Raw genomic sequence first — 22,242 nt, forward strand, 5'->3', positions numbered from 1 at the left:
TACCAGCATTAAAACACACATTTCACAGACGGCAATGGATACCAGCATTAAAGTCATTATGGTCATTTTATACATTATTATTTCATTAAGAATACAGTTTTGGCAAATATATTTATTAAAACATCACGCTCACAAAGAATAGGTTCATCAACGTGGTGAAGCATGTGCCGCCTCTGTCGTTCGTCGCAGAAGGTTCTCTGGGCCTGTCAGTGTTCAGTAGTGGGTCAGGGAGGAGTTGGGGTGGTGTAGCATGGAATGAGGCACAAACATCAGTGGTTGTCTGTTTCCACGTTTACTGAACTCGGTCTTTCTACATATGCCATACACATGTATGGATGCCCACAAGAGACATTCTACTACTATTAGATTGGGGTCGGATGGGGTTGCAGTACCTCACTGGGGAATGGTAGCAGGAAGGGGAGCTGAGAACCTCATCCCCGGTCTCATCCCAGACCACACCCAGTCACCACAGCCCAACAGGGTTCTGCCAAAGTTGGCTACGATCAGCATCATGCCCAGCAGAGCAATGTTCCCGAATGCCCCGCGCATCCTTTTCTTAGGATCTGGAAGGATAACATAGAACAAAACCCTTGAGTAATGGCTGCCATATGGTTTTGTTTTAATCAACTATTGTATCATAAGCATATCTATTGTCTTACCTCCAGTGGAGTATCCGTATGCGTAGATCTCCCTGCTTATAACCCAAGTCATTCCAAGACCACTGACTAGGCGCTGTAACACACAAGGCTCCCTGTTAGTAAACTACAGAAGTCTTATTGCCTTAAAACCCCCTCAAGTCGATGTCCGCGCCCCCGAGGAAATTTAGTTAGTATAATAAATAAAAAAACTCCATCAACGTGTCTGTTTAAGCATGGGCTGTATCTCAATCCACCGCATTCGCCAATGGTGGTCTTCCACATCTGTGGTGGAAGGTAGCCGAGCTACAGCGGTGTTTGTTTGTCAGACCATGAAACATCCCAAAAATCAGTCTTCTCGCAAAAACGTCTGTAGCGCCCCGAGGTTTGGCCTGCTGACTAATATGACCAGTCTATGGAAAGAGGAGACACTCCTGAACACAATGGTGTTCTCCGTTTTGCTCTACGCCGCCCACAAGTGTCATGGGACTCATCTTAAGTCGGTACCGCCGAGTTTTGGCTACACACTAATGTTTTGCTCCAGGACGCCCTGAAGGTAGCCCGGTATCAGTTAAAATAATTAATGGAAGTATACATGGAAGTAGTTAAGTGGCCCCCAAAATAAGTGTTAAAAATATAGGTGAAAACCTGTTTACATCCTTTTCTGATCTTTCTTATCTCTCTCAAATATAGGACAGACTCTTTAAAACAAACTTCCTTTTGACTAATTTGTTACTATTTGCTTTTACATGTATGAATCTGTATTCAATGTGTTTCTATGGGCCAATAGCAGTAAGGCCAAATTCAATGTTTCATCAAATAACGTATTTTATGTTTTATTTTATACCTACATGGGTCCTATAATCCCAAATCAAATTGCTAAATAATCCTTGGTATGACCATCAGACAAGTGTTAAGGATTAATAAATGGGAATCACATTTTGCAGAGACACAGATGAGTGTGCTCCCGAATATACTTTAACTAATCAGCTGTACAGTCTGGCATGCACAGTATGTGAATCTAACAGAGTAAATTTAATAAATGGAAGTCAAATTACAGGACTATGCAGGCCACCGATGGTGAGACAGAAAAGGAAGACGGGGTAGATCTCCAGGCTGTAAAGAAATAACAACTATTAGTGGACCTAATATCACAGCAAGAAATGTTAACTCTGTGCGTGAAAACATCTCGTGTTCTCTCTGCTGACTCTGTCAGCTACTTACTACATGTACATACTATAGTATTACTACATACGTGTTCTGATGGGCCCGCTGGATGCAATTGAAGATATTTCCGGTATCTGGGTCATCGCTGTACATCTGAGGGTACTGTCCAACAGAGAAGAGAAGATTAGGTTTCCTTAGCAAACACAGAGTAGGCCTACTGGTGAGGTTAGGAAAACTGGGTCCTTCTCTAAGGCTGTAAACTTAAGCCCAAAATGTTTCCTGGTCAGAGGAAGTCACATGGTAAGCCGTATCCATTTAGCTGTCCCAGGTCACTCACTTTGATCTGGTACTTCTTGCGGGCTTTGCCAACTTTCACGGCGAGGTGGCCGATCATGACTATGCTGGCAACACCAGTGAGAACGACAAACCCATATTCTTTAGACAGCACAACCATCTTGGCACTGATCTGCAAGAGGAAAATGCATAGCCTACTATAGGTGAGTTGGTCTATCCCACTTTCACTGTAGATAAGATACTGGTTGAAAGTTCAATCCAATCAGGTAACAGATTAGTTAGTAGGCCTTATGTTTTAAAGGACATTACATGAAAGCTATTCCACTGCCATGGAGCATATGCAAATATGAAATGTACTTATTCTGTCTATTTGTAGCCTAGTTTATGGTGTAACTAGGCTACTAAAAATCCTTTACCCTTACCAAAGTTTTACCCCTTGATTCAACCTGGACGCAGGGGTAAACATACATTCATAAAAGATTAACCACCCAATATTTTGCCTTAAGTAACTATACCAAACATAACATATCATACTATTGAGTGTCCCAGATTTACGTTTACTATGTTACGTAGTATATGAGACCAGCTGCTTGATTCGAAATATCGTCTATGCATGTGTAGTACATAAAAGTTACCAGGGAAAACATCAAATGCGCATTTGACGCATTTTCAACCGGGTAAATGCAGTTAAACTTAGTGCGCTAAAATCTCCCAAAATAAGGTTAAGCCAATGGAGAACTAGGAGTGCAGCATTATATCCAGCAACAACACATCATCTTGAATACTACTTGTAAAATAAATAGTATTTACCTGTAGATGATGATCTCAATAATGTTCGCAAATTGTCTGTATTCTTCCTGTCAGTAATCCTTCCTGGTATGCTCCTGCATAGATGAGTCACAAAATTAACACACATGAGAGGCGTGGCACTTTAACGTAGTGGGGTAGAGTTCACGGGCCATACCATAATATAGGTGGGGGAGTGTGAAACTTCCTAATGAGTTTAAGACCTGTTAGGGCTAGGCAGAATACTGCCCCCTTTGGAGGAATTGCGTGCCCATAGTAAACTGGGAAAAAATCTGTCCAAAATTGCTAATATATGCATATAATAATTATTATTGGATAGAAAACACTCTAACGCTTCTAAAACCGTTGGAATTATGTCTGTAAGTATAGCAAAACTCACAGGGCAGGCAATCTCCCAAACTAGTTTTGGGATCATGAAAGTTGGGGCAACTTTGACATCATCGTCATTCTAACTATATGTAGAACATGTATATTTAGTCAAAGTTTATGATGTCTATTTATGTTATCTTGCGGCACTATCTATAATTTCTCCGGACATTTTTGAGTATTTTCTGAACATGAATTCAATGTAAATGGACATTTATGGATATAAATGGCATATTATTGAAAAAAACATAAATGTACTGTGTAACATGTCCTATTACTGTCATCTGATGAAGATTTTCAAAAGGTTAGTGAATGATTTATTTTTTAATTCTGCTTTTATAATTTTATATTTTCTGGGACAAAATGGCTGCCTCTTGTCTTTGTTTCGGTGGTGGTCTAATATAAATATGTGGTGTGTTTTCGCCGTAAAACATTTAAAAAATCTGAGTAATCTGAGGTATTGGACTTGTTAATGTGTGGAGGTTAAATATTTCTAAGAATATTTTTGCATTGCCTGCGCCACGGTTTGAGCTGAACGGGGGGGGGGTGGCGTTCCCCGAGAGGAACGCCTCGCTTTAGCAAGATTTATTAAACAGGGCTATATTTCACTCACAACCATGGAGATCCAATCAAATTACTAGAGGCTGGCATAAACCCTCAACGTTCCAGAATAGTATGAAAATGACAGCCGTGGTGGTCATGGAGAAATCCAAATCAGTCAAAATGTTAGTAGAGGCATAGGTGATGAATTTCTACATTGTAGAATAATAGTGGACATCAAAACTATTAAAACACATATGGAATCATGTAGTAACCAAAAAAGTGTTAAACAAATAAAAATACATTTTACATTTTATATTTATATTCAAAATAAGCACACCCTTGGCATTCTCTCAACCAGCTTCATGAGGTAGTGTGCCTTGTTAAGTTAATTTGTGGAATTGATTTCCTTCTTAATGCGTTTGAGCCATCAGTTGTGTTGTGACAAGGTAGGGGTGGTATACAGAAGATAGCCCTATTTGGTAAAAGTCCATTATTACTTTAAAACATGAAGGTCAGTCAGTCTGGAAAATTTCAAGAACTTTTGAAGTTTCTTCAAGTGCAGTCGCAAAAACCATCAAGCGCTATGATGAAACTGGCTCTCATGAGGACCGCCACAGTAATGGAAGACCCAGAGTTACCTCTGCTGCAGAAGATACGTTCATTACCAGCCTCAGAAACTGAAGCCCAAATAAATCCTTCACAGTGTTCAAGTAACAGACACATTTCAACATCAACTGTTCAGGGGAGACTGTGTGAATCAGGCCTTCATGGTCGAATTGCTGCAAAAAAAACACTACTAAAGGACACCAATAAGAAGAAGAGACTTACTGGGGCCAAGAAACACGAGCAATGGATATTAGACCGGTGGAAATGTGTCCTTTGGTCAGTCCAAATTTGAGATATTTGGTTCCAACCACTGTCTTTTTGAGATGCGTAGTAGGTGAACAGATGATCTCTGCATGTGTGGTTCCCACTGTGAAGCATGGAGGAGGAGGTGTGATGGTGTGGGTGTGCTTTGCTGGGGACACTGTCTGTGATTTATTTAGAATTCAAGGCACACTTAACCAGCATGGCTTCCACAGCATTCTGCAGCGATAAGCCATCCCATCTGGTTTGCGCTTAGTTGGACTATCATTTGTTTTTCAACAGGACAATGATCCAACACCTCCAGGCTGTGTAAGGGCTATGTAAGGGCTACCAAGAAAGAGTGATGGAGTGCTGCCTCAGATGACCTGGCCTCCACAATCACCCGACCTCAACCCAATTGAGATGGTTTGAGATGAGTTGGACTGCATAGTGTTCTCATAGTTCTCAGCATATGTGGGAACTCATTCAAGACTGTTGGAAAAACATTCCTCATGAAGCTGGTTGAGAGAATGCAAAGAGTGTGCAAAGCTGTCATCAATTTGTTTAACACTTTTTTGGTTACTACACGATTCTATGTGTGTTATTTCATTTTCTACAATGTAGAAAATAGTACAAATAAAGAACCCTTGAATGACTAGGTGTGTCCAAACTTTTGACTGGTACTGATTGACTCCATTGTTTATATGGAATGTTGCCATATTGGCAGTTAATTAGAAAAATTATTGGAATCTTTCCACTTAAACTGGCTACGAATCTAGCTAATCATCATAGCTTACTGTGCAGATCATCTTAAAATTCTTTGTTTTACACAATACCTCATCACACCACTGGGTGACCATGGGTGACCAAGTCTCTGACCAAAATGCTGACATGTTATACTGTAATAAGACCTTTCATGTCCATTTTAGTATTCTAATTCCTAATTGTATTCTTTAATTATTCTCAATATAAAATGTAAACAACTGAATGCATACATTCAATTTGCATTCTATCTGTTGATCAAAGGGAATGGAATCCTGTTTTACAAGAAGTAGTGATTTAACAATACTTCCACACTAGATGGCACTATATTCTCAGTAAACGTAAACAGCAGCCAAAGTACACTTTCTGAATGGCAGAAGCTTTGAGACTGGTCTTGAAAGGATTGTGACTATCCCCTTATGAGAAGTGTGAATAAATGCACTAATATTTTTGATGCCTCTTTGTTCTTTTTGAAGCAGGGACACACACTACCGTTCAAAAGTTTGGGGTCACTTAGAAATGTCCTTGTTTTTGAAAGAAAAACACATGTTTAGTCCATTAAAATAACATCAACTTGATCAGAAATACAGTGTAGACATTGTTAATGTTGTAAATGACTATTATAGCTGGAAACAGCTGATTTTTAATGGAATATCTACATAGGCACACAGATGCCCATTATCAGCAACCATCACTCCTGTGTTCCAATGGCACGCTGTGTTAGCTAATCCAAGTGTATCATTTCAAAAGGCTAATTGATTATTAGAAAACCCTTTTGCAATTATGTTAGCACATCTTTCAACAAAACGATTTTGTAGTAAGTTGATGTATTTTTATTTGTTTAAGTTGTAGATATATGCCAATGAAGTTAGATCTATATATATATTAAATATACAAGTATGAAAGCCTTAAGATAAATAATCCACTTGTTTAGACAGAAAAAATGTAGATACTTTTTGAGTAAAGTAGCAATATGTTGCATGAGTGTTTTGTGGGAAACTCACCCCCCTACTAGGACCCTGGGGGCTAGCTACCCCTTTATGGTTATGAATGTTTCTATTTGTCATTTCGACAATGACTGGCACCGTTAGTGCTAGTTAATGCTTGGTTGCTAGCTAGCAACTTCACTAGCAGTAAATGCTAGCCAGCTAGCTAGCTAGCATAAACTGCTAGGAGGGCTAGCTAGCAACCTTTTACCAGATTGTCTGAGGTAAAATACATGAAAAAGATAACGTAACTTAATTGCAGTTGTACATGTTTCCACTAGTGACTGATAGCTTTACAGTTAATGTTATTTTATAGCCTTTTAGCTATTTTACACAGCATTGTATGTCATATAGCTTGATAGCTAGCTACGTTTTTAAGAAAGAGCTTTTCAATTGGCTTCTCTCAGGTGGGGACTAGATTAGGTGTGAGCAGTGGAGGTGGGCCCCAATTTTACTGGGGATGGTTTTATTTGTGACGTATTTACACATTAGAATTGTGCAATAGCAGAGCATAAGAGAGTTGCCACATCAATGTTACACTGAATTAATTAGTTAAGTCATTGTTATTAAATGTTATATTCCATTCCAATTAAGACTTTTTTTTCTTCCTTTATTTAACTAGGCAAGTCAGTTAAGAACAAATTATTATTTACAATGACGGCCTACCCCGGACGACGTTGGGCCAATTGTGCGCCTCCCAATCACGGCCAGTTGTTATACAGCCTGGATTCGAACCAGTGTGTCTGTAGGGACACCTTTAGCATGGAGATGCAGTGCCACTCAGGAGCCCAATTATAAACAACTATTGAAAGCCTTTTGCTTCTGAATGTCATTTTGAAGACCGCTGGGATTTAAAATGTTGCATTACTCAAATAATATTTAGTGGAATTGTACATAATTGATTGTATAGAAAAGGAACAACAAAGACAATGAATGTGCAGGTGAGTTAAAAAGAGGGACTTTACATCAAATCTCCTCATTTTGCGATATTAATGGTGACATGTGCAACACCATTTCCACCCATATTTTATTTAAATAATTAAAATAAGACAAATAGACTTAGCTTTTAAGTATGACTTACTAAAGAATTTCTAAATAAAACAGATTAAATGGATTTGAACCCTATGCCATAATCTTGAACCCTATGCAATTTACCCCATGGGGGGTTATAGTTACCCCAGTACTTTAAAAAACGCCCCTTTTCTAAAAACAACATTTCATGTCAACCATTTATTTCCCTTTATGGTTTAGTCACCTGAGAATGACCTTCATCCACATACCATTTTTTTCTCCAAATGTTGCTTTTTTGTGTCAGCAATTAGACATTGCGCTTAGAAGGGCTAGTTACCCCCAGAACCCTATTTTTCTTGTTGAACCTGGGATTTGAGAAAAGCGCTTTACAAATGTAAATGAATTATTATTATTATTAAACTGAGATAAATGGAGTATTATGTTGGGTCATTATAGTATCACAATTGGCTACAACTTAGGCATTCTATTTCTAGAACGCTTTGGGTACATTGGTAGAATTAGGTAACCTCTTCTAGTTTTTGTGACAGCTTGACTCCAGTTGTTTATGCTTCCTTGAGCTCCTCTCTCTCTCCACACACTCAATGCAACGCGTGAGCAGTGAGCACACCAAATCGCCCACCTTCTCATTCGTGGCTCAGTTTCAGAGAAGGCAGTCACTCCACCACACTTGCAGGAGACCAAAATACCATTATAACACTTGACTACGACGCGCCAATGAACTCTCCTGCATAGTGAGTTCAAATGGCAGTTGTTACGCAAAAAATGATTGATACTGGAGGAAAAATGTTCTAATCGACCAAATCGAATACCAGAGAATTGGAACTGAGTGGAGAGGTCGGGCGTCTTGAGTCCCGCATGCCCACGATAATGAATACGCGCGAAAACCCAAACGTGAGGCGACTCTCGGAATGAACTACAATGACAACTTGCGAGGACAAGTGGCCAACAACAAACCTCAATATCAGGTAACTATAATTGGATAATTTTAAATAGGCCTGGTTAATAGCATTAACATTAACTGATAACTGTCAGAGGACATATGCTATCAATGAAGAATGCGACGGCGTGCCCACTGGGCAAAAACTGGTTGAATCAACGTTGTTTCCATGTCATTTCAACCATAAAATTATATGTGATGACTTTGAATCAACGTGGAAAACTGATTGGATTTGCCAAAAGTCATCAACATAAGGGGATTTCGTATTTTTTTCATCCTACTTTTAACCTTAATCGAATGACATGGTAACTTTTTTGTGGATTTCAATTACCAAACAAATGTAAATCAAAACTAGACGTTGAACTGACGTCTGTCCCCAGTGGGTGGTTTGTTCAAACGGAATTGATGAAGCCCTTGGCGGTGTCATGGGTCTTGCCCCGCAGCCCAGCGAGCAATCCTTGCGGCTCATCATTCTGCTGATCCTCGTCATGGGGGTGGCCCCGTCCCCGGCTCTGACGGCGGGATGCCCGGCACGCTGCGTGTGCGATGACCAGCTGGTGGTCCAGTGCGCCGGGCAGCACCTCACCACCTTCCCCACCGACATGCCACTCTCCACGAGGCAGCTCATCATCTCCAACAACCGCATCATTGAGCTACCGCCTCTTCAGCTCAACTACCTGTCGGACTTGGTGTATCTGGACTGTAGCAACAATTCACTGACGGAGATTTCGGAGTCCACATTCGGTAACCTGCGGAAACTTGCTTACCTGGATTTGTCCTTCAACACCTTGACGCGGATAGAGGACAGGACGTTCGGGCCACTGTCCAGCCTCGTGATGCTGAGGATGACGGACAACCCCGGCCTGTCGGACATTCACCCAGACAGTTTCGCGGAGAACTCTGCGCTGCAGGTGCTGGACGTTAGTAGAAACAACCTGACGGTGCTCAACATCAGCTCTCTCATCGGGCTGCCCACCCTGCGCTCTGTCGGCCTCAGCGGGAACCCCTGGAGCTGTGACTGCGACAATGAAGACCTCTGTCTTTGGATCCACGTTGAGGGATTCAAGTTTCAAGGTAAAACTGTATGCACATCCAGAGAGAATATGTAACTATGACATTTGATCTATTCTTTGTGGTTACGTATTTGACCAACACTGACATTGTGCATGTTCATTTATACAGTCATACTTTTTCAACTTGTCCTTTCCTGGGATTTGAGCTCACAACCTCTTAGTTCACAGCAAGCCAATCTTCCTGCTACACCACCATGTCTGTGTCCATTATCAGTTAATCTGACTATTCTCTCATCATTTATTTGATTTACTTATTTACTTGTTTTAGGGTGTTCATACTCCTGAAATGCTCACTGAAAGCACTTCACTTTCACAACCACATGCTGTGTTTTAATCTATGAGCTCAGTCCCTTTGATCGTCACTATCAGCCGTCTGGATTTCACCTGTTTTGAGAGGCACCATCTGTCCTGGTCTCAGCAGTTTAGAAGTAAGCTGCTGATTTATGGGAAAATCTCAGGTTCTTCAGTGGGTTCTTCTTCAGGACTCTAAGCCTGATCTTGTTTGGTGCACAAAGTGCATTCTGGATCTCCTCAATACGTGTTTCATTATGAGTTCATGAATGAGGTCTGCTACACCTCAACATTAAGACATTTAATACACTTATAAAGCTTAGGGTCATGTATAAAAATGCCCAGTTGCACATTATTTTGGCTACCATGGCTAAAAAAAATAGATCTCAGTGAGTTTGAAAGAGGGGTCTCAAATGAGCATTTAAAGTGTGTGTGTGTCTCAGTCACCAGATCTCAACCCAATTTAACACTTGTGGGAGATTCTGGAGCGATGCCTGAGACAGCATTTTCCACCACCATCAACAAAACACCAAATGATGGAATTTCCCGGGGAAGAAAGGTGTCTCATCCCTCCAGTAGAGTTTGCAGACACTTGTAGAATCTATGCCAATGCACATGGAAGCTGTTCTGGCTCGTGGTGGACCAACCCCCTAATGAGACACTTTATGTTGGTGTTTCCTTTATTTTGGCAGTTACCTGTATTCCTTTACTGCATACATTTCATGCGCGGTTGCCTGCATCACGGGGCCTAGGATACGTTTTGAAACAGCAATTGTAGACAATCAAATAACATGCAATTAAGGCCTAATCCCAAAACCCACAGTGTCTAGACGTGAAATGACCAGTGAATCTCCGCCTGGGTCCACCTGCACATGCCCCACCAACCGGAAACACTTCAATCAACAAACTACACTGAGTATACAAAACATGAACAACACCTCTTTCCATGACACAGACTGACCAGATGAATCCAGGAGAAAGCTACGATCCCTTATTGATATCACTTGTTCAATCCACTTCAATCAGTGTAGATGAAGGGGATGTATACAGGTTAAAGAAGGATTTTTAAGCCTAGAGACAATTGAGACGTGGATTGTGTATGTGTGCCATTCAGCAGGTGAATGGTTAAGACAAAAATGTTTAAGTGCCTTTGAACGGGGTATGGTAGTAGATGCCAGGCGCACCGGTTTGTTTCAAGAACTGCAACGCTGCTGGGGTTTTCCACACTCAACAGTTTCCTGTGTGTATCAAGAAGGGTCCACCACCCAAATGACATCCAGCCAACTTGACACAACTGTGGAAAGCATTGGAGTCAACACAGGCCAGCATCCCTGTGGAACACTTTCGAAACCTTGTAGAGTCCATGCCCCATCCAGTTGAGGCTGTTCTGAGGGCAAAAGGGGGGCGGGAGGTGCAACTCAATATTATGAAGTGGTCTTAATGTTTGGTATACTCCGTGTATATGCCTATATGTAACGAACGTGCCTCATGGAACCACACTCATGTGATCAGTAACCTTGCCTTAGACTTGAACACTTCAGTTAGTGCCTTAGGCCTTTAGCTCAGTGGACTAACAGTCTTGTTGTGCGTGATAGACTTGGGTTCAAATCCAGTCGGTTACACTATGCAACAACATTTGTTTTGAATAAGAATTTATTCTTTTTCTGTTGTATTCTTGTATCTTGACAGGCTAATGTACTGTACATCAGATTTAGGCTTTGTTCAGTTTGGAGTGGTATTCCCTGCTTTTTTGGGATGTAGCAATACTTAAAAGGGTAGCTACAGTTGAAGTCGGAAGTTTACATACACCTTAGCCAAATACATTTAAACTCAGTTTTTCACAATTCCTGACATTTAGTCCTAGTAAAAATGCTCTGTCTTAGGTCAGTTAAGATCACCACTTTATTTTAAGAATGTGAAATGTCAGAATAATAGTAGAGATAATTATTTATTTTAGCTTTTATTTCTTTCATCACATTCCCAGTGGGTCAGAAGTTTACATACGCTCAATAGTATTTGGTAGCATTGCCTTTAAATTGTTTAACTTGGGTCAAACCTTTCGGGTAGCCCTCCACAAGCTTCCCAAAATAAGTTGGGTGAATTTTGGCCCATTCCTCCTGACAGAGCTGGTGTAACTGAGTCAGGTTTGTAGGCCTCCTTGCTTGCACATGCTTTTTCAGTTCTGCCCACACATTTTCTATAGGATTGAGGTCAGGGCTTGGTAATGGCCACTCCAATACCTAGACTTTGTTGTCCTTAAGCCATTTTGCCACAACTTTGGAAGTATGCTTGGGGTCATTGTCCATTTGGAAGACCCATTTGCGACCAAGCTTTAACTTCCTGACTGATGTCTTTAGATGTTGCTTCAATATATCCACATCATTTTCCTTTCTCATAAGCCATCTATTTTGTGAAGTGCACCAGTCAGCACCAGTCAGTCTCCTTCCAGAGCGTTATGACAGCTGCGTGGTCCCATGATGTTTATACTTGCGTACTATTGTTTGTACAGATGAACGTGGTACCTTCAAGCGTTTGGAAATTGCTCCCAAGGATGACCCAGACTTGTGGAGGTCTACAATTATTTTTCTAAGGTCTTGGCTGATTTTTTTTCCCCCCCCTTGATGTCAAGCAAAGAGGCACTGAGTTTGAAGGTAGGCCTTGAAATACATCCACAGGTACACCTCCAATTGACTCAATTGATGTCAATTTGCCTATCAGAAACTTCTAAAGCCATGACATACATTTCTGGAATTTATCAAGCTGTTTAAAGGCACAGTAAACTTAGGCTATGTAAACTTCTGACCCATTGGAATTGTGATACAGTGAATTATAAGTGAAATAATCTGTCTGTAAACAATTGTTGGAAAAATGACTTGTGTCATGCACAAAGTAGATGTCCTAACCGACTTCCCAAAACTATAGTTTCTTAACAAGAAATTTGTGGAGTGGTTAAAAAAAACGAGTTTTAATGACTCCAACCTAAGTGTATGTAAACTTCCGACTTCAACTGTATTTATAGTGCATCTCGCTGAGCAAGAGCCTGTCACACCATGATACACTTACTAACAGGCATCCCTCATCAAATGCGCACACAGACCAGCTCGTCTTCCTCTCCTCTGCAGCTCAGGTAGAATCCTAAACTAGTCCTGTAAGAGCTCTTCTACTTGCTGCTTATTTCCTTTGTCTGCTTTCATTTGGAGCGGAGTCCCTTCCAGTCACAGCTCCCAGAAAGGGAGAACACACACATGCACACGCACACAGGGGACTCGCTCCGGGGGGGGGGGGGGGGGGGGGGTATAAAGCAGAAGGACAGAAGGTGTATAGAGATGCTGTGTTTTTGATCGTCACCATCAGCCGTCTGGATCTCACCTGTTCTGAGAGGCACCGCCTGTCGTTCTCTCTGCAGCTTAGAAATAATGCATTGATAGAAGGAAGAAGGGAAGAAAAACTCACAGAAGCAACTAACAGATTCTCCACTGCTGTCTCGCCTCCCGAAGATTAGCATACTGCCTGTAGTTAGTAGTTATATACGGAGAGACGCTAGGAATAGCGTTGTGTGCGGACGGGACGGGGAGAGGAAGCCTCTCCTTTGATGTCGGCCACAAAGGGGGGTGAGAGTGTGGCCCGGGGGCTTCCATGCCTTGGGGAGAGAATGAACTCTAGCTAAGTAGAGGAAGTGGAAGGAGTACTTCATGTTCACTGGGAAGAGGAGGGTAGCGTGTTGTATTATTGAAAGGAGTGCTACTGTAGTGGTGTCAGGAGGTCTGAGGCTAGCTAGGTCAGAGGACAGTTCCACGTGTAGTGCTGTGCGTGTCACACATCTGTGCTGCTATATTTGTTTCTAAACTCTCAGGGCATCTGAAGACAAAATGGAATGTCTTTGGAGGCAACAGGAAATCTCGGCCTGTCTCTGTTGTTATCCCTTATCCCTAACTCCATGGGTAGTTATGTACCCCCTTATTTACTGGGTCATGCATCTGCCCTGCCTTTAATTAAACAATCAAAGACGGAGAGCAAAGGTTCAGTTGTGGTGTAGGCTAAGGCAAATCAAGAATATATGGTGTGGATTTCCACAATGGAACACTTAAATATTCATTTGATGTAAATCGGAAATATTATGGCCCTTCCCTTGTGCTATTCTGTTTCAGTACATATCATTGTCTGTAGCTCCATTCAGATTTGTACTTAAGGATTTGAAATGTCTCTAAAGTGAAACTAGCACAACATACTGTATGTCTCCATTTCCTCAAAAAGTCCATACTGTACATGCACAATGTATGGACAAAGCCTGCCTGCACAGGTTCTGTTGGGCTAAATAAGGCCGAACAAAGTCTGCTGGCATGAAACACAGAATACAGAACAGAGCAGAGCCAGCGAGCCAGCCAGTCAGCCAGAAAAAGCTAAAGTCGTTTGATCTCATCCCGAGAGAGATCCCCCCCCCAACACAAAAAGCTGCGAACACAAAAGCATATTAAAGCGTGCCCTTTGAAATTCTCCAACACTATGAGTATTGCAAGCACATTCCAGGCTTTTTTCTTCTTCCGAAATATTACCCCTAACAAACGGGGACTTTTAGATGATATCCAGGCAGCCACACACACAGTATTAGCATCATTAGATCGATAGCATCTGTTATTAGACCAACGTACTAAATCAAACTATTTGCATCCCAAAACACATTTCCTCTCCCCCCCCCCCCCCCCCCCCCCCGTACAATAGGTGTCACCTGTCAGTCAGGTGTTTGAAGCTACAGAATAGCAGTTCCCTGTTCTGAAATTCAAAACAAACATCCCCTTTTTCTATTGAGATTCACAAATTCTGAGTGAGTGAGGGGCTTAGTCATGATCCAACTAGGAGCCTGTTGGTGCCAGGCAGCTTAGAAGATGAAAAGCCATGCTAACTACCATACCAGTCAGACGCAAAAGACAAGAGAATATACCCAGTGAAATCCAGAGGGGCTGAAATGCACTTGAATTATTCAAATGCATTGAACTTGGTGTGATGTAATATCGACGTGACAACACACCAATAGCGGGCTGTCACTCCTGTTCGGTTATTTTCTGACAAGGGAAACAAATCAACGTTTATTGGTCGCGCACACAGTTTTGCAGATGCTGTCGCAGGGGCAGCGAAATGCTTCATGCTTCTATGTCCAACAGTGGAGCAATATCTAGCAATAGAAAATGATTTAGCAGGTACTGTTTTCTTACATGGTAGTTTTTATTATAGCTGCAAATGTAAAGATATTTCTGGTGGGAGTGGGAGTGGGAGTGTGTGTGTGTGTGTGTGTGTTATCCATCTCTCATGAATGTTATGTAAAACTATATCATGTAATGTGTGTGAATTATTCAACAGGCCAGAGATCTCGATTTGATGAATTATAATATTGATATCACCTTCCCTGGGTGGGTAACCTACGCGCTCACCAACACTGGCAACACTTCAAAGAACATGTTCATCATTATTATGTGTACGCAGTGTGCTGACTAATGCGTCTGACTTAGAGTATTTCCCACATCAGCTTTTATAGAGAAAAACCAACTACTACTGTTGTCTTAACCTTGGCAGGCCTAGTCCTAAGAGTTGTGCTCAAGTTAGGGTTAGGGAATTGATCATAATAATGGTGTCAATTAGTTGTTCTTGTTTTGGTAATACTGTATGGGCTCAGTACTAATTGCAATGACTACTAGGGCCCGCACTCTTTCCTGGTCATGTGACCTGACCAGGAAAAACAGTCTGCACTAGTGTAGCCTATGACTAGGACCCAGAGTTTTTACTGGTCAGGTGACATGCCGAAGAAAACCTCTAATCATTACAGCTAGTGATAGGCTTTTACTGCTGTGTCACCAATGCAAGTTCCAGTATGACTTACGTAAGTAATGTCATTAACCCCCACCTGTGCTGTGTTCTCTCTTCCAGACGAGGGCCAGACGGTGTGCGGTGGTCCTCCTGACCTGCGGGGGCAGCGTTTGGGTGAGCTGGGGCTGCAGCTGCGGTCGCGGTGCCACCAGGGCCTGGGATCGTGGGACTACCTGTTCTTCATCGCCATCGGCTTCGTCATCTTCGCGGCGGGCACGGTGTCGGCGTGGGCCATCGGGGTGGTCATGGTGCTGTACGAGCGCTACGTCAAGAAGAAGAGCGAGCAGATGGACCCCGAGGACGAGGTGGAGCAGGGCGCAGGACCTGGCATGGGGAGCGGGGGTCGTCACGATGCAAATCCACATGGCAATGGAGGTTTGAAAAACACTGGTCACATAGTGGTTTGACTCCTCCCTGTAGCCCCCCCTCCCCCTTCCGGCTGTGCCTCGGAACCCACAGAACTACAAAACCTGTGATGTCATAGGATGGCAGAGATTAAAAATAAACTTCAAAGTAGAGCACACTGGGATTTCTATTGACTCCCTTGTAAAAGACAAACGAGAGACAACACAGAGATCTGCCTGACTTTCATTGAGATTGAGAGTTGAATGGTCATAGTCACACACACTGAATGTACAAAACATTAGGAACACCTTCCTGATATTGAGTTGCACCCCCTTTGGCCCTCAGAACAGCCTCAGTTCGTCGGGACATAGACTCTACAAGGTGTTGAAAGCGTTCCATAGGGACGCTGGCCCATGTTGACTCCAATGCTTTCCACAGTTGTGTCAAGTTGGCTGGATGTCCTTTGGGTGGTTGACCATTATTGATACACACGGGAAACTGTTGAGCGTGAAAGCCCCAGCAGCGTTGCAGTTCTTGACACAAACCGCTGCGCCTGGCACCTACTACCATACTCCGTTCAAAGGCACTTAATGTGTATGTGTGCCATGTGTAAGTGTGCCATTCAAGCTCTGAATGGCACACATACACAATCCGTCACAATGGTTCAAGTCTTAAAATTCCTTCTTTGACCTGTCTCCTCCCCTTCATCCACACTGATCGAAGTGGATTTAACAAGTGACATCAATAAGGGATCATAGCTTTCACCTGGATTCACCTGGTCAGTCTGTGTCATGGAAAGAGCAGGTGTTCCTAATGGTTTTATTATATAGGCCTAATCATAGTCACATTGCAGGACATCTCTCCTTTTCTGACATGACTGGTTTATGTCATGACTGGTTGATGTCATGACTGGTTGATGTCATGACTGGTTTATGTCATGACTGGTTGATGTCATGAATGGTTGATGTCATGAATGGTTTATGTCATGACTGGTTGATGTCATGACTGGTTGATGTCATGACTGGTTGATGTCATGACTGGTTGATGTCATGACTGGTTGATGTCATGACTGGTTTATGTCATGACTGGTTGATGTCCTGACTTGTTTATGACCGCAACACAACAAATACCATTTTTCAGGAGTGTGACATCACAGCCTATTTCATCTCAGAGCCTTTGCCAAGGCAGGAGATAGAAACAGAATCATGTATTGATTTAACAAAATGTTGAACAACAATTTGTCTTCTGCATAAAAGTGTGGGCTGTAGCATTTGCTTTTAAATTGCTCGAATAGACATTCAATCTTACAGAATGCGCGGCGGCCAGTGTTTGGTACTCGCTATAGGCGCATGCAATGTTAGTTTGAAAAAGTCACTGCAAAAGATGAATACATTCTGCCCACACCTCTACAGAAATGTGATTTACATTTCCGTTGCGCTTAGTTTTAGGAACTATTGTGGCTCAGTTCCAACATCTCCAAATCATACAGCAAAGGCATTTGTGTTATCATAAAAGGTGAATGGAGGGCGTTTTCCAGACAGGGTTGTAACGCTCGTTCACGAGAACACAAAAATACAGTGTTGTATGCCTTTGATTTATTTAGTGAGACATTAACTCACGACTGATAAATGAGGCCCCTGTTCCTCTCTGGTCCTGTGTGAGAGTGTGTGTGTGTGTGTGTGTGCGTGTGTGTTGGGAGTTTGACCCTTTACTATTACCCAAGTAGAGCCCTGTCTGCTGATGGACTTGGCTTTAACCCAGCATGCTGTTGTTTTTCTGGCTGGCCTCTCAGTGGGACCAGGTCAACACGGAATGTGATAATTGATTTCCAGTGTCCCTGCTGTCCCTGGTTAGTACAATGCACAGAGTCCCATCCACCCTAGCTGTCTCCACATGCACTGACTGCACCAAAAGCCTTATTGAAGTACAGAACTATTTCTACAGCAATAGCACAAAACACTACTGTGAATCAGAATGATTATTATGAAGCACAGTACTAGGCCTGCTTTGGCACAGTTGCTTTAATCTAATCCGTACCCCTCAGAATACTACTGACCATCTATCATTCACTGGCTTCTTTTTAAAGCTAAATTCAGATCACATGGATCAACACTCACTGCACTCCCTATCTGTCCTGTCGGTCTTCCGGCTGCACTCTGACGGTGATCCTGACTCTTGACTGTTATAAACGTAGGTGAGTCTCCCCATTCACCCTGACAACAACAGCTGCCCTAAGGAAAGGCTGCGGCTGGATTACACTGGCTCTGAGGGGCTGTCAGAGGACATATCCACTACACAAAGGATTGATCAGCTGGAGAGGTGGTGTGAGAGGGAATATGACTGACAGAGAAGCCCATATGAGACAAACTTGTTTGTTTGTCACCCCTACCACACACACACACACACACTAGGTGATGCACATGGGTGTTACAGAGATAGACTAGGGTCCAAGGTGCCCCCAAGGTCAATGCACTACATTAATGTACAGCCAGTGTTTATGTCATAACTTCTGTTCTGATGTATCTAACCGACTGGGAGCATGTTCTCTGGGAATAGGAGAGGTTGCGTTGAGTGTTGGGCTGGTGTCCTGATCAAAGCAGATATGTTATTACAGTTAAATGACTTTTATAGTGACACTATGACACTCTGTTTCTAGTCAGCACCAGGCAAGTCTGAACCAGGAGATACACTGGCCAAAAGTATGTGGTCACCCCTTCAAATGAGTGGATTCGGCTAGATCAGCCACACCCATTGCTGACAGGTGTAGACAACCGAGCACACAGCCATGCAATCTCCATAGACAAGCATTGGCAGTAGAATGTCCCATACTGAAGAGCTCAGTGACTTTCAACGTGGCACCGTCATAGGATGCCACCTTTCCAACAAGTCAGTTTGTCAAATGTCTGTCCTGCTCGAGCTGCCCCGGTCAACTGTAAGTGCTGTTATTGTGAAGTGGAAACGTCTAGGAGCAACAACGGCTCAGCTTGAAGTGGCACGCCAGCTTACAGAACGTGACCGCCAAGTCCTGAAACACGTAGCACGTCAAAATCGTCTGTCCTCGGTTGCAGCACTTACTACCGAGTTCCAAAGTGCCTCTGGAAGCAACGTCAGCACAAGAACTGTTCGTTGGAAGGTTCATGAAATGGGTTTCCATGGCCGAAAAGCCGCAAACAAGCCTAAGATCACCGTGCGCAGTGCCAATCGTTGTGCATGGTGACCTTAGTGGTGTGAACTTCGCCACCATTGGACTCTGGAGCAGTGGAAATGCCTTCTCTGGAGTGATGAATCACGCTTCACTATCTGCAGTCTGACTGACAAATCTGGGTTTGGTGGATGCCAGGGGAACGTTACCTGCCCGAATGCATAGTGCCAACCGTAAGGTTTGGTGGAGGAGAAATAATAATCTGGGGCTGTTTTCCATGGATCGGGCTAGGCCCCTTAGTTCCAGTGAAGGGAAATGTTAACACGACACCATACAATGACATTCTGGACGATTCTGTGCTTACAACTTTGTGGCAACAGTTTGGGGAAGGTCCTTTCCTGTTTCAGCATGACAATGCCCCCATGCACAAATCGAGGTCCATACAGAAATGGTTTCTTGAGATCGGTGTGGAAGAACTTGATTGACCTGCACGGAGCCCTGACCTCAACCCCCATCAAACACCTTTGGGATGAATTGGAATGCCGACTGCGAGCCAGTCTTAATGGCCCAACATCAGTGCCCGACCTCACTAATTCTCATGTGGCTGAATGGAAGCTAGCCTCCGCTGCAATTTTCCAACATCTAGTGGAAAGCCATCCCAGCCAAGGGGGAACCAACTCCTTTTGGATTGAGATGTTTGACGAGCACATACTTTTGGCCATGTAGTGTATGTTGGCGGAATGAACATAGTACTGCTGTACCCCTCAAATACAATACTCATGAATGTATGTACAAGCGTGCTTGTTTGTGTGTTTCTTTTGAGGGGGGGTGACACAGAAACATTGTCTGCCTAGCTTTATGCGTCTAAGGCCAGGCACCACACCCCAATAAGTGTATTTTTCACCTTTAATCATATCACAATCAACTTTTACCAGTTGAATACCTTTATTTATATATATATATATATATATATATATATATGACATAATTTGTTATTTACCATTATTTTCTTTTGGGCAGAAAATGATCTGAAACACAACCAAAACAAACAGCAGATACATCCAACAAGTTTGTAGAGTCACATGCTTGACGTAATCATTGCGTGCTAGGAATATGTGACCAAATCCTACACTTTTGACAACTTTAATACACAAGTGAACTCATCCCAATACTTTTTATCCCTTCAAATTGGGGGACTATATACAAAAAAGGCTGTAATTTCAAAACAGTTCACCTGATATGGATTTGTTTTAACCTTTATTTAACTAGGCAAGTCAGTAAAGAACAAATTCTTATTTACAATGACGGCCTAGGAACAGTGGGTTAACTGGGTTGTTCAGGGGCAGAACGACAGATTTTTACCTTGTCAGCTCGGGGATTCGATCTTGCAACCTTGCAAGTCCAACTCTCTAACCACTAGGCTACCTGCCATGAGGGTATGAAAATACGTTAGCCTCGTATTCATTGTATCATTTCAAATCCAAAGTGCTGGAGTACAGAGCCAAAACAACACAAAATGTGTAAAATGTCCCAATATAGTCCAGTTTGTAACATTCTCTATAAAATGGGCATTTAAATGATGTGTGATTCAATGTAGTGAGCTTTGAAATGATGGATGTATGTCCATTTTTAAAGCGGTTACAATTCGTGACATTTTGATGACGGTAATATATGATACTTTTTGAAAATATTAAAGGGACCAATACCAAAAAAATGACATTTTAGCCTGTGGCGCCTAGCCTTCATTTCATAATCACCCACACAGGGTCTGTGTGCCAACAGACGAAAGAATAATGTCAGCCTGTCTAGGTTGGAGGTTGCTCATGTACATACAATACATACTGTACCCTGCTATGCTTGGATGTCTCAATGCACATTTTCAACCACAGGTTGCTGGTTGCTATTATACTTGCATGTCATACAACAGCCATAGTATGTGAGTACAGTACCTATCTGCATGGTCCCTACAGTACAGTGTATGTGATATACAGTCACTCTGCATGTTCAGTCTAAGGTCTGTGTATGACCTTTTAAACCACATACCAGTCTGTATATCCCAGATACTCACCACAGTATGAGTACAACACATTCTGGTAAGGTATCTGGTTAGGCAATAGGGCGCGCAGGCACGAGGTGCTCTGGAGAGGGGAAGGGTAAGGGAAGGGTGCTGCAACAGGATACCTTTCTCTAACCCTAACTCATGTCTCCACGGCGACCCAGCAGGAATGTCAAGGAATGACCACTTGTCTGTCCCTGTCTTAATGAACCACTCAACGACCCCCGCTCCCTTTTTAACCACTTTCCCTCCAACACGCACGCAAACACAGACGCGCACACACACTCTCCGACCCCAATCCAGCTACATACTATCTTTACCATTCATTGGACAGGGTATTTGTGACTCTTCCAAGATAGCTTCGAGGTAAGTTTATGTTGGCTCTGAATATTGCTCTCACTTAAAACATGGGTCGTGGTTGTGGCTTCATTGATTGGGTGGGTGAGGAGTTGGGCAGCATGTGATCCAGGAAGGAGCAGGCTGACCTGGGTTAGTTAGACACAGTCACAGCTGTCTCTCTGAGCTAGCTAGTCACATGGGCTGCGACGGTATGACAGGCGGTATGACCCACGTGTTTGTGTTCTTATATGGGGCCAGCAAGGTCCAAGAGTCACCTTTACACTGCCTTACCACCACCCAACACACACACAGAGACACCCATACAGACTACCCAACTAAGTATTGGGTACTTACTATACAACCATTTCATCGTACCAAGTCCTTGGATCGAATTAAGTCACATTTTACTATAGATTTACCATAAACTGGGGTCTAGACATAAGAAAACTACTGTAGCTTATATTAAGTGAACATCTCTAGTGTTTTATTTTATTTTTACAATTGTAAACATATATGACGGTATATATTGAGTGTTCTGTACCTGTTTTGTACCTTTCTGAAGTTGTTTTTGTCGTTGCTAACTAACCTATTTATTCTGACAGCACAAAACAATGGGAATCTGAGAAGCACAGGTTGATGAATCAAATTAAATGAATGACTGATGTACAGTATGATTGATTGATTGATTGGTGTAGTAGGGTGGACCATCAGCCCCTGCCTGTACTTGGCAGGGCAGCGGTTGGCTCCTCTGTGTGGTTTAAC

At 42.6% G+C, this 22,242-nt stretch overlaps 2 protein-coding genes across 3 annotated transcripts; one reads left to right on the plus strand and one right to left on the minus strand.

Annotated features, from left to right (window-relative positions):
• Window positions 1-47: 47 nt before the first annotated feature.
• LOC110508527 (microsomal glutathione S-transferase 3) lies at window positions 48-3,056 on the minus strand. 2 transcript variants are annotated; one of them, XM_021589095.2, is made up of 6 exons: window positions 2,907-3,056; window positions 2,140-2,268; window positions 1,891-1,964; window positions 1,694-1,751; window positions 660-732; window positions 48-563 (listed from the first exon to the last, which is right to left on the minus strand). In XM_021589095.2, the coding sequence occupies exons 2-6, from the start codon at window positions 2,254-2,256 to the stop codon at window positions 394-396; spliced, it is 492 nt and encodes a 163-aa protein (XP_021444770.1). In that variant the 5' UTR covers window positions 2,257-2,268; window positions 2,907-3,056; the 3' UTR covers window positions 48-393. The 2 variants fall into 2 exon arrangements, with proteins under 2 accessions (XP_021444770.1, XP_021444771.1); XM_021589096.2 differs by having other exon boundaries at window positions 2,140-2,290; window positions 2,907-3,035.
• A 4,972-nt stretch (window positions 3,057-8,028) lies between these two features.
• LOC110508528 (leucine-rich repeat-containing protein 52-like) lies at window positions 8,029-16,318 on the plus strand. Its single transcript, XM_036966982.1, has 2 exons — window positions 8,029-9,449; window positions 15,659-16,318. Exons 1-2 carry the CDS (start codon window positions 8,801-8,803, stop codon window positions 16,003-16,005), a joined length of 996 nt encoding a protein of 331 aa, XP_036822877.1. The 5' UTR covers window positions 8,029-8,800; the 3' UTR covers window positions 16,006-16,318.
• The last annotated feature ends 5,924 nt before the right edge of the window (window positions 16,319-22,242 follow it).

The sequence above is a fragment of the Oncorhynchus mykiss genome, chromosome 28, assembly GCF_013265735.2.
Source record: "Oncorhynchus mykiss isolate Arlee chromosome 28, USDA_OmykA_1.1, whole genome shotgun sequence".
NCBI classification, from domain to species: Eukaryota; Metazoa; Chordata; class Actinopteri; order Salmoniformes; family Salmonidae; genus Oncorhynchus; species Oncorhynchus mykiss.